General features: G+C 39.4%; 1 protein-coding gene across 1 annotated transcript in view; it reads right to left on the bottom strand.

The window, feature by feature from the left end:
- col22a1 (collagen, type XXII, alpha 1) overlaps positions 1-11303 on the bottom strand; it is a 59740-nt gene extending 48437 nt beyond the window's left edge. The window contains exons 1-3 of the mRNA XM_089122785.1: positions 11151-11303; positions 10347-10913; positions 1135-1215 (exon numbers count right to left, since the gene is read on the bottom strand). Coding sequence (XP_088978911.1) covers positions 1135-1215; positions 10347-10913; positions 11151-11241 — 739 coding nt within the window. The 5' untranslated portion in view covers positions 11242-11303. The remainder of the gene's footprint in view (positions 1-1134; positions 1216-10346; positions 10914-11150) is intronic.
- Between the last annotated feature and the right edge of the window lie 2145 nt (positions 11304-13448).

Raw genomic sequence — 13448 nt, 5'->3', positions numbered from 1 at the left:
AAAGCATTACCTTCAGGGAGAAGAATGCTTGATTTCTGATCCAAAAGTACTTTAAATGTAGAAACTAGGCTTGTAGTTTGTGGTATTAATACTTACATCCACACAAAACAAGACTCTGAAGTGCAAGATCGGGAGTCCACATGTCAGAATCATTATGCCGTGCACTTCTTCGTTTTATTTTTGACTTCTAATCGGAAATTAAAATACAGTATGGTGATTTTCATGTAACCGTGTAACCGTGAGAGGAGGAAAACTTTTTTTCTCACATCTGATGTTGAAAGATCATAAAATACTAGTTGTGAGATGTTAAAGGAGTAGTTCACTTTTAAAAAAATACTTTTGCTGATAATTTACTCACCCCCATGTCATCCAAAATGTCTACGTCTTTCTTTCTTCAGTCAAAAAGAAATTAAGGTTTTTGAAACATTCCAGGATTTTCTCCATATAATGGACTTCATTGGGAACCAAATGGTTTAAGGTCCAAATGAGAGTTTCAGTGCAGCTTTAAAGGGCTTTAAACGACACCAGATGACGAATAAGGGTCTTATCTAGGACCCTTCGAGTCATGAATCGAAAAAAGATTTGTTCATTTTGATGAACGAGTTTGAACAGGAGAGTCACGGAACAGAGCAAGGCGAGCATTTGTGCTTCTAAAACTTAAAGTTTTTTATTTATTTTTTAAATGACCGATCGTTTCGCTTGATAAGACCCTTATTCATCGTCTGGTGTCGTTTAAAGCCCTTTGAAGCTGCACTGAAACTCTCATTTGGACCTTGAACCGTTTGGTTGCCATTGAAGTCCATTATATGGAGAAAATCCTGGAATGTTTTCATAAAAAACCTTAATTTATTTTTGACTGAAGAAAGAATGACATGGACATCTTGGATGTAAATTATCAGCAAAAGTTTTTTTTTAAAAGTGAACTACTCCTTTAACGTCGCAAATGATGGAAGACTTATTTATAAAATGGATTTAGAGCTGCAACAAGGTGAGCTGAAAACATCTCATCCTATGAGAAGTTGGTTTCATTACAGAACTTTTTCTCAGATGCGAACAGTGAGTTGATACAGCACTGAAGGCCTTTCATGACACTTTTAACACCAAAGCACTATGGGAAGAACATGGACACATTACCTGGGACCTCCGTCTGCCCAGCACTGGTGCTGTTCGGTCTGAAACGTCCTGCCTGGACTTTCATATTGGGACACAGAACATCTGTAGAGAGAAACACAACATTATGGGTGAACATATTATTGTATGGCAAAACGACCTTAACTACACAGCTCTGCACAGGTCCTTGGATTATACAGAGCAATTCATTTCTACACTTAGAATCGTAATATTTTTAGTCCTGCAATCTGTGCTTTATTAACACAGTCACTCCTGAAATTTCTAAACATCTGCTTTTAGTGAGAGCAGACTTCATCAATAATTCATATTGTGAAATTATTATTATTATTTTTTTGACATTTTATTGTGGTTCCAGGCAGGCAATCTGCCGAGGTGTTTCGCCTGTGACAAACCTTTTCACTCACGATTATTTAGCATTTTAATCTTTTGTGTTATACAGACATAATTATGATTAAAATAGATATAACCTTTTTTTTCCCAATGAAGGCACTTATTTTTCACATAGGAAAAAAAAAATGAATGACTTGTCTTGAATATCTCAATTGCAGTTAGAAAATAAGTTTAAATAGAGACTTTTTCCTGACATCTGAATAAGACAAGAGTTTCAGAAGCAAAATAATAATGTCTCAAAGCCAAATTTACAAAGATAAAGTCTCATAAATCTCAAAATTAATTTGAAATTTCATTTCAGACACATGCTGTGATTGGCCGATCACAACAGACCGCGCTTTTCGGAAGGTAGGTTTTTAAGAAACCGGAACTAAAACAGAGCGTTTAGAGAGAACAGGTGCTGGAACAATGAAAAATAATATATTTTTTTTAACATTAAATGGTGTAAAAAAATAGACCAGATGGCCCCATAAACAAATTGAACCTTTAATGAGCATATTAGGACCCCTGGACAGGTTTTTAGGAGTTTTTTTTTTTCTGGATGATAAGCTACCTAATGTTTCTAAACAGTAAACATCGCCCTCTTTAAAGAGGTATGATTTTAGTGGCAGCTGAGGAAAATGAACAGTTGAGAGTGACTTTCACTGTAATATTATCCATCTTCCTCTCAGTGCTTAAAAGACAGACTGGTCCTTTCCAAGCCCTCCAGACATGGTGGCATAACTTACGACTCTATGACATAGACACATTGGTGACATTAGTTTCAGTGAGCTTAGAGTTTGGTGGAGTGCAGCTATGCTAACGTCAACGCGGTGATAATTTAGGCCGTACAAACGGGCAGATTTCAAATGGCGATGCATAGCTAGTGACAGCGGTGATGACAGGAGGAAACGTAACACCAGCAGACTTGCTTTACTATGGCATCTGTGATGAGAATGTCCTATTTATGGAGAGGAACTTGCCAGTGCTAAGGAAGGATGCTAATATTAGCTTAACCATTATGGATAACTGCTTATTGCTTTAGTTTGTTACTTTATAGTTGAAAAGAGAGTACAGGAAAAGATGTACAGATTCCCATTCACCCTTAATGGGTGTTCACTGGTAGAATAATGCACAAAATCACACTATAATACCTAAATATGCCATTGATCAAATGATTTCAATGTCTTTTTATGCCTCTCTCCCTCCCTCTCTCCCTCTCTCTCTCTCTTATACGTACACACACTCTTGGCATGAACCAGGCAGACGCCCAAACCACAGCGGCTGATCGCGTCCCTGACAATCATGTACAATCAGACCCTGTAATTTTCTTTAATCGCTCCTATAAAAAGTGCTTTGTAGCGTTTAAGAGGCCTCAACTTCGCTACGAATTCCACTTTACAGAGGCTGGGTCACTCGACACAATTACATCTCTGTCCGATACAGTGTCCTCAGCGTGACTCTCCCAAACCCCCACACCCTGCCCTGATCCAAACATCACCCCCCTGACCAGACCACGAATAAATAAAGAGCTCAGCCGCCCACCCGGGGATAAATAAAGGTTGGAGAAAAGAGCACCTGGCTTTCTATATTTGAGTTGTATTCGTTATGTGAGCCAAGTTATTGCAGCGCAGCGGACATCCATGTATCGTTTTCAAGGCGTTTATGTGCATAATAGCTTGAGGTTTCTCTTTCTGTGTTACTGCAAACAGGCCATGTTCCTGTGTCCACACAACCTTCCTAAAACACAAAAAGTCACACCCCACCCCACATAGCAAATTTGATCTGGCCTCTGTTCCACCGAACCCCTTTTCCCTCGGCCCACATCCCGCAATGAATGACGGCCCGGATGTGGATTAAAGACTATGGGACCACAAATAGCCTATTACTGGCCTATCTAGTCCCAGACCTGTAACTGGCCCTGCACTGAGCCTGAATAGGTTTTAGTATTGGTAGTAATACATAAAAATGATGTACAATTAATTAACTACCTCACGATAATGGTGAAATTATCACAGAGATTCAGTTAAAAATTTTAACGTTAAATATTGAGTAGAACACGACCGATAAAGGATTTTGAAGGCCGAGACCGATACAAATATTTGTTGGTTTTAAAATCCGATATATCGGCCGATATTTTACATTTTTTTTATTTCAGAAAATCGCAACAAAACATTAACAGATTTCCATAACATTAGTTATTTGTAGGTATTTATAAGTTTTAACTCAAATTATCTGATAATGCATTTTAAAAAGAAACTTGTTTCTTTTATTGTCAGAACAGAACAGACTGATTAGCTAGTTTTGTGGTTAGCTATAGTCTATGATGAGCTATAATTTAGCAATGGATTACGTCATACTGCAAATTGTAAAACATATATTTTCAATATAACAGGCCAAGGAGAGATGATACGTCTCATTGATATAACGCTATTAAAGAAATACTTAAGTTAAAAGGACAGTCAATCAACTACACGGTAACAACGTAACGTAACTATAACTAGCTAATTACGCTTCACTCTCGGCAGAAAAACTGGACATGATAGTCACAAATTTTGGCATGCTTATTTGAGTTAAGAGAACTGCAACAACATATGTCTCGTGACCAACTCAACGAGTGTTGCCAACAGAGACGCTGTAGAGTGCCCTCTGGTGGACAAACTATACAACTCCAACACTCATGACATGGTTCAAGCGTGTTTCGTCCGTTTTTATTTTATTTTTGAAATATTCATTTATCGGCCATTATAACTGCCGATACCGATAGTTTGGAAAATGCGTAATATCGGCCGGCCGATATATCGGTCTGGCTCTAGTATAGAGCATCACAGTCCCGCCCACAGCCGGTGCCGGAAGTAAGAATTCAATACAATTTCTCCATTGACATTTGGGATATAAGCCATAAAAACGTAACCATACATGGTAGACTTAAATCCAGCTACGGCTGTACTAAGCGATTGTATATGCAGTGCAGGGTCAATGCAGTGCAAGTTACGGGTCATTAACTTGCTGAGACTCGGACCAGTTATAGCCCATTCATGGTCCTAGTCTTAAAACCAGATCTGGGCCACTATAGGGCCATCATTCTTTGCTATAGGTGAGCCAAGCAAAAAGGGGTTATGGCTCATGGTCACAAGCCTGATTTGGACCAGATAATCAATGGACTGGTCTGGGCCACACTCCTCCCACCAACATTCGCCATCATTGCAACACATGGCCCAGCTCTGGCTGACAGGAGACATGTCATTGTCGACAGGAGGCCAGCAGTGCCAGATTGAGGACGCAAGACTGCTTGCTATGTGGGATGCTGCTAAATGAAAAGTTACTAACAAAATGTGGTTGTCCATAAAGAGTTGTTTTCGACGTACCTATTTCCTTTGACTGGCGAAATGACAAAGCAATCAAAAGCCAGTCGTGCGTCATTGTTTAAATGGCACGTATGAGTGATTTCTAACTGTGCTCTATCCAGGGCAACTTCCTCCAGCTGTGGCTTAAAGGCTGTAATTTAGTGAATGGCCATGAAACTAAAATGATGGACTGCATTTCTACATCATTTTTCAAAGACTTTGTCATTTATTTTCTTGCTTATTTCTTAGAGTAAATTAAATGGTGATTGGATTACACCAAAAAAAAAGGATAATCAGCTGGTTAAATGAATATAACTAAAAATAAATTTTGATGCACCAGCAAAATGTTGTTGGTTAAGTATCTAATGGATGCTTAAAGGTGCCATCTGTAAAAATTGAGGTTAAAATATCCCAAAAATGAGCTACACGCATCAAAAGATTGAGAAGAAATAAGGTTGATGATGTCATTAAAAAACTGACACGTTATAGTGCTGCCGAGATATTAATCTGAATTAGCATGCTAAATTACTAGCCCCGGCCCGGCAGGTGTCGTAATACCAGTTTCGACCATGGGAGGCGGTATGGGGGCGGGCAACGTTAGCACCAGCCAAACTGCAGTACACGAGTGAGTCGCGCTCGCGCCAGCTTGTGTTTACTTGAACCTGACGTCAGTCGTGTGGAAAATACAGCCCACTACTACATTTCAGTTCAGGGAAGAGTTAAAAAACAAAAATTGGTCGATATTATGCATGAGGAATACATTTTGGTAAGTTGTAGCATACTTTATCTTTTAACAGTGTTCGTGTTCTTTTACCATTAGCTAGTAGAGATGATCGGTTCACGTGTGCTAGGGATCTGTCGTGTAAAGCGCCAATACTGTATTTATTGTTTGAATTGCATAATAAAATGAACAGAATCTGAGAGCTGAGATCGGTCTCCGTGTCCTTTTCTGTGCATGACAAAATTGATGTGTGGCGTGAGAGTGTGTGAAAAGTGTTGTGAGAGTTGGCAGCTCTGAAAGACGCTAGCGTGGTCCACATCAGGGAATGCTGTCTGTCAAATTAATTCAAACTAATGATAAAAAATGTAATATGAACAAATCGAATATCATAAAACTAGAAATAATAGCCTGGGCTTTAATTTTCCCATATCGTCGAAATGCACCGACTTGTCTATGAGACGGCCCTTATAATTTAGTATTGAGATGTTGTTCATTTAGTCTCTAATCTCTGAAAATCTCCAAATGCTCCACGTGAAACTGCGGTCTTCCAACCTTTTACTATCGTGTCAATTGATTTGATTAATATGCACGAGGGAGACAGAGCAACACAGCACTCGCCCATATTGTTTGAAGACATGAGAGAGCGCGTGGCCGTGGAGGTATTTCTGGAGGTATACTGCCCCCATCTGGTATGGAACATGTTGTATGATTTGATTTTAAATCCCAGAGGGCACCTTTAACCAACAACATTAACATTGGCCGGAATATACACATGACAATTTGCACTGTATTGACATTAGTCAGTTCATAAAATAGTCTCAAATGACAAATCATTTACCAAGCTGATGCTGGCCCAAATGATCAATAAAACTAGCAATTAATCACCCTGACATTTCAGGCTAGGGAATGATGCAGTATATTAGAAAGTGTTGAGTCATTTAGAGGACTTTTAACCAACTTTACTTTAGCTCAGACTCGAAGTCCTCAAACGGTAGCTAAAAAGCCACCATCTAAAACACACTTGCAACTGCATGCATTTAAAACCTCTCAGAATGCCAGTATCAACAACTGAAACATCTAACATCCAAGTTTTCTCGGATGCGCTGTCCTACTCTATTGTGTTCTGAATATTTTCCAACCCAAAATATTCCACTTCCTGGTTAACACATCTAAATCCTCCAGCAAGTGTGCAAACTATACTCTGAAACACAAGGGAATGGCTCAATCGAGTATTTTCTCTCTTATTTGAAATTAAGCTAATCAAAACCCGATTTAGGAAACAGGGACAACAGATGCTAAAGCAAACATGGGGAAATTAGCACACCCAACATATTACAGTGCACTTCTGTTCTGTTTAGCAGCGTCCCACCACTGATTACAGATCTGGCATGCTGTGGTCATGGGTGGACCACCGACCTGAACCAAAGCCCAGATACACTAAGTGATGAAACTACTAGTCAAACACGCTTTGCACTTTTCGTTTATTTCAAGCATGCTAAAAATGGCCCAGTGCACTTCCCGTATTATCATAGAGCTGGAATACCATTTAATCAAAAGGAAATTATATTTTATATAAAGAATGTTGTTGTTTGCATTGTGAGACTATTTTAATGACAGTTAAAGGGATAGTTTGCCCAATGATTTACTCTCCCTCAAGCCATCCTCGATGTATATGACATTCTTCTTTCAGGCGAATACAATCAGGGTTATATTAAAAAATGCTTTATAATGGCAGTGAATGGCCATTTCTGTTTTGAAGTCCATAAAAGGGAATCTGTTCATGATAAACGAACTCCACACGGCTCCGGGGGGTTAATGAAGGCCTTCTGAAGCGAAGCGATAAGTTTGTGTAAGAAAATTTTACAAAGGAAAATTATAGATTTTGGGGAAACTTATGCCTAAAGCGCAACTTAAACAACTTGTGACGTCGGAAGTATAGCGGAGTGTGTCATGGCGTTGTGTAAATATCAGAAGTACGTCATATTACTCGCATAAGTTGCGCTTTACACTTAAGTGGAATCCGTATCTTCGTTTGGCCGGTTTAAATATGAATTTTTTTCTTACACAAACTCATCGCTTCGCTTCAGAAGGCCTTTAATAACCCCATGGAGCCGTGTGGAGTTTGTTTAAGATGGATAGGTGCACTTTTATCATGGATGGATGCAGTTTTATGGACAAAACGACCATTCACTCCCACTTTAAAGCTTGGAAGAGCCAGGACATTTTTTAATATAACTCTGATTGTATTCGTCTGAAAGAAAAATGTCATATCAACCTAATTTTACTTTGACTAATTTTCATTTTGGGGAACTATCCCTGTAAGCACAAATATCATTGTCATTATTAAAAATCCTGGTATATAAAAAAAAAAAAATTATGAATTTAGATAAAAAAAATGCACACTTCACTATCATATATTCCCTTTTACACTGATGAAAATGCAACAACAACAACACAATCTGCAATTAATTCTGAGTTATTATTACTAAGAAAGAAAGAAAGAAACAAGAAACTGATTCTAACCAACTTTTATAATGAAGGAAATGTCATTTTCCTTAAATGATTTTCTTTCCCAAGAAGAAAAAACTGCATTATGGGTAAACACATTTCATAAATTAAAATAATGCTAATTGTGCCCTTGGATGAGGTAATGCGTTTTATCTCTTCACATAAAGCCAAAGATTAAAAAGTAAAAACGCAGTACGGTGAAGCCAAGTTCCACTTGAAACATTAGGACTGTAATTTTCAGAGCAAAAATAACTTGGACCTTGGAGATGCCATGATTTCTAGCCACCAGTATTCTCAGATGCCAATGCTAGTGCCAGATTATCTTGGTATTCACAGAACTGGACCTGACGTTCAGTTCAAATTCTTAAAGGTTAATCAAAGTCTAAAGCTGGCAGTGAAATCATGTTTGAGTCGATATCTCTGCACTTCTGAGTCACGTAGAGTCACTCAGAGGAGGACCTTTGGTTGGAATCTGGGCGGGGTCAAGGGTTACAATACATCAGTTTATCTCTTTCTCTTGTAATCTCTCCATCTCCCTGCCAAGTCCAATGGTTCCCTATCTTCCCACTTGGCTGTCTGATTTAAAGCAGGCATCGGAGAAGGCTTGTGTTACAACCTCTTCAAATCCCAATAATTGTACCTTCAACAAAAGACCGCTTCACCGCTGTATATGTAATGTTTTTATCTCGCTTTGACTACACAAGAGTTCTGGAAAGCGGAAGTGCTACTCCGGACTCAGATTTCCACTTTAAACTGAAGAGCTCCAGGTGTCGTCGCTCTCCCGTTCACGCTAATTTTAGAGAGGAATGTCAAGGCTAAGCATCCATCATCACTAAAAACATACTACGCGCACACATAATTTGCATTTGCATGGTCAATCCAGGCCACATACCTCAACGGGTTGGGTTTATGTATTTTTGAATCTATATTCATAGTTTTAATGCAAGCTTGTTGTTTGTAATGGCCTCCAAAGACTATCCCACATGTACTTTTAGGTTATCCGATGTGATCTGGAAAAGCACTTGAGCTCTTCTGTATTTACTACACCTCTTTACTCGGAGCTCACCGAGGCAAGAAACCACACAAATGCCGTGGCCAAAGAGCTTCCAGTTCCTGTCCAACAAGTCTTGTATGGCACAGAACAGACTTTCTTGTGAATGGGAATGTGTGCCAACAAAAGCATATCAAATGACTGGTGTTTTTAGTCGGTCAACAGTCAAGCTGACTCTGTGTTAAGTCAACTCCCGCCTAACCTATCTGACTATGTAAAGAAATGTACTGTCATATATGTTTCTGTCCCTGGAACTATTTAAAGGGATAGTTCACTTTGAAATTAATTTTTGGTATGTTTTAGCTTACCTCAAGGGCATCCAAGATAGTAGTTTCGATTTGGATATTTTTAGGTCAAACCGTTCATGTCTGTCAGTCATATAATGGAGGTCTATGGTCACCACCTCAAAGAGCATGCACCGAGAAGTCCAAATTAAACATGATTTAATGACTCGTAAATGTAAGTACACATTGATGGCCTAAGACACGAAACGAGCGGTTTGTGTGAGAAAACGAACAGTATTTATATCGTTTTTACCTCTTGTAACCACAGCCACGGCCAAGTGATCTGAAGGCACGGGTGCTGATCTCTTGCGCGGTTGCGAAATATCGAAATCGTCTTCCATTGCAATTTCCTGTATATCTAATATGTTTAAATCTTCACAATGAAGGGTAACACTTCTGAAATCTCTCTCTGTGTAAGCAATGAGTGACGTACACGCGCGAGAGATCACTTCCGGGGCCTTCCGGCGCTTTCACAGAAAGTTCGGGCTCAGAGTACTTGGACGTGACTGTGATTAGAGGAAAAATGATATAAATACCGTTTGTTTTCTCACACAAACCGCTCGTTTCGTGTCTTAGGCCATCAATGTGTACTTGCATTTACGAGTCATTAAATCATGTTTAATTTGGACTTCTCTGTGCATGCTCTTTGAGGTGGTGACCATAGACCTCCATTATAAGACTGACAGACAAGAACGGTTTGACCTAAAAATATCAAATTAGAAAATACTGCTGAAACAAAGACACCTACATCTTGGATGCCCTTGAGGTAAGCTAAAACATATCAAAAATTAATTTCAAAGTGAACTATCCCTTTAACAGGACAATAGGTTCTTTATAGTGGAAAAAGGCTCTATAGATTTTTTAAATGTTTAAAAAAACCCAAAATGGTTATTCCATGGCATCACTGCAAAAAAAAAAAAGTCATCAATACTCACTCTCGCAGAGCCTCCTCCTCAACCTGCCCCTGATCTTGTCAATGGCGTCAAAGTCCGTCACGTGGAACACATGAGCACTTTTGGGCTCGGCGGCGATCTCCTCCAGCTCCTCCTTAAGAGCTTCCCCGATCCCTACAGCGAACAACCTGATTCCAGCAGCCGCTGCCGCAACCGACGGCTCCAAAACAAAATCCTGACTCCTGCCGTCCGTCAGCAAGATCGCAACTTTTTGAATACCCTTGGCGGCGGGCCTCGCCCCCGTCCTCTCCGTGAAGATGTTGTTGGTGGTGAAGCTGATGGCATCTCCAGTTTTGGTGTTCCCACCCAGGTAGCGGATGTTCCCAGCGGCACGCTTGACCTCCTCGAGAGTTTTGTACCTGCCCAGGTTGAATTCGGCGGTGGGACGGTCACTGTAGCGAACCACGGCCACACGTGTCTTCTCCGCACCTACGTCGAAAGATTCCACCAGGTTTGCCACCCACTGCCGGATCTTCTCAAAGTTTTCCTTGCCCACACTGGAAGAGGTGTCCAAGATGAATACCAGATCATAGTGGACATTCTTGCAACCTGGGACAAAAGACATGCAATTTTACAGACAGTGTGTATAGAGTTTAGCCACAGATTTACGAGGTTTGTGTTTCTGTCAGTGTACCATGGACTGAATTTGACAGAGAACTCAAAGCTGTTAGTTTCTCAGTCTGCACACATGACAGACTCACGAATTGGAGCCACCAAGCCAAAGTTAAACAGAGATGTGGTTAGGGGTCATGAAAACAGTATATTTAGGCTAGTGCGTGACCTCACCTGCCCTTTGTCCTTCAACACCCCCTCCGTACAGAGTCAGAGCCAGTATGGTCAGGACCAGAGAGATCCTGAGGCCGAATCGAAACTCCATCTCCTTCTCCGCTGTTGTTTGCTGATATTCCCACTAAGGTGCGATGATCATTAAGTTGCGGCTCCTGTGGAGAAATGAGAACAAATGTGAGGTGATCAGTCATTGTGACTCGGAGTGGAGTTATATTGATAGATTGCAAACAGAAGTGGAGTGTATGATTCATGTTAGCCGTGTGCTATAACTGATGTACTACTGGTGCAGGCCACATTAATCCTGATTACTTGCAGTTTTAGTTTGAGTCAATAACAAAATGATGCTCATAAACTCACTATACAAGTGAACACATTACCATTTTAAGTACAATATAAATAAAAAAAAAGAAATCTTATTATTTGCGTACTACACATGAGTAAAACGGGTAACACTTTACAATAAGGTTTTAAACTTGAATTATCATGAAATAATAAGAAGGAACTGCACTTCAGAAGCATTAATCAATCTTAGTTAATGTTAATTTCAACATTTGCTAATACATTATAAAAATAAAAAGTTGTATTTGTTAACATTGGTTAATGCACTTTGAACAAACATGAACAAACAATGAACGGCTGTATTTGTATTAAAGGAGCAGTCTTTTGAAAAAACTTTTGCTGATAATTAACTCACCCCCATGTCATCCAAGATGTCCATTTACCATTTCTTTAGTCGAAAAGAAATTAAGGTTTTTGATGAAAACATTCCAGGATTTTCTCCATATAATGGACTTTAATGGGAACCAAATGGTTCAAGGTCCAAAAGACACTTTCAGTGCAAACTGTTCAAAGGGCTTTAAACGACACCAGACGATGAATAAGGGTCTTACCTAGGGGACTCGAAAAAAGATTTCGAAAAAAGTTCGAACAGGAGAGTCACGAACACGCATCACAGAACAGAGCAAGGCGAGCATTTGTGCTTATAAAACTTAAACTTTTTCATTCATTTTTTAAATGACTTACCGTTTCGCTAGATAAGACCCTTATTCATCGTCTGGTGTCGTTTAAAGCCATTTGAAGCTGCACAGAAACTCTCATTTGGACCTTGAACCGTTTGGTTCCCATTGAAGTCCATTATATGGAAAAAATCCTGGAATGTTTTCATCAAAAACCTTCATTTCTTTTCGACTAAAGAAAGAAAGACGTGGACATCTTGGATGACATGGGGGTGAGTAAATGATCAGCAAATGTTTTTTTAAAAGATAACTACTCCTTTAATACATTAACTAATGTTAACAAATGAATTGTAAAGTGTTATCTTGTAAAATCACTGAAAATAATAGGTAAAGGAGTAGTAGAAAACCTCTCTCCATGAGACTGAGATTCATCCCTATATATATTCCCTGAATGTGATACTAAATATGATTTGTTAAGTGCATAGTGAAGAAATAATGTTTGTTGTCTATTAGCAAAAGTGCTAGCATGAATGTGAGATGAAGTATTTGGGGGGACTGCATAATATTATAAATAACACATAATGAAAGATCTCCATCAGAAAACCGAGTGAACAGATTAATGATTTATGTCCATCTGTAATTCATTCCCCTGTTCACCAAACTATATATACATTACTGGTGACTAACCACGCTCCTCTGGCTAAGCTGAACTGCTGTTTCGCTGTAAATAGGGTGTTCTTCTGATTTCGCCCCAGGGAGCACACTGTCATCAAGGAGCGAGGCAACAACGTTAGGAAGCATTGAATTATGGTTTGCTGAGCCTTGATGATGTGGCAATCTTTCCTCACAGGCAATTTCAGCTAAGTTCCCCTACTTTCAGGTGCATTAAATTGCTATTCTCCTGAAAAACCTTCACCGAGGACAATAGAATTAACTTCAATGGCAAATGGGACTTTGATGACTTGTAAAAATGGTATCAATTGAGTTAGTGAGTTCAAAGTTTCCAGTACAAAAGTTGATGCATCTATGGAAATCTGCCCATTTCTTTGGATCAGTCAGAACATAAGGAACACAATTATGTTCCTCGTGAACTGATGGTCAGAGGCCTCCTCTCACACAATTCAGTGTCTTTTCTTTGTTGCTTTCCATAGCTCATTCCTCTCCCTCCTTTTTTTTCCCTCCATGAAGGTTTGCACTATCATCATACGACCCAGAAAGTCTTGCTTGCTTTTTACTTTTGGTCTTAAAAGTCCCCAGTATGTCCCAGCAAGCTGAGCTCTTTGAACCCTTTGACCAGCAGGTCTTCTCATGTTTCTTTGAGGTTGTGAAAGTATCCTGG

This window comes from Pimephales promelas, chromosome 18 (genome assembly GCF_988280905.1).
Source record: "Pimephales promelas chromosome 18, fPimPro1.hap1.1, whole genome shotgun sequence".
NCBI classification, from domain to species: domain Eukaryota; kingdom Metazoa; phylum Chordata; class Actinopteri; order Cypriniformes; family Leuciscidae; genus Pimephales; species Pimephales promelas.
This window is presented reverse-complemented; position numbering and strand designations above follow the sequence as displayed.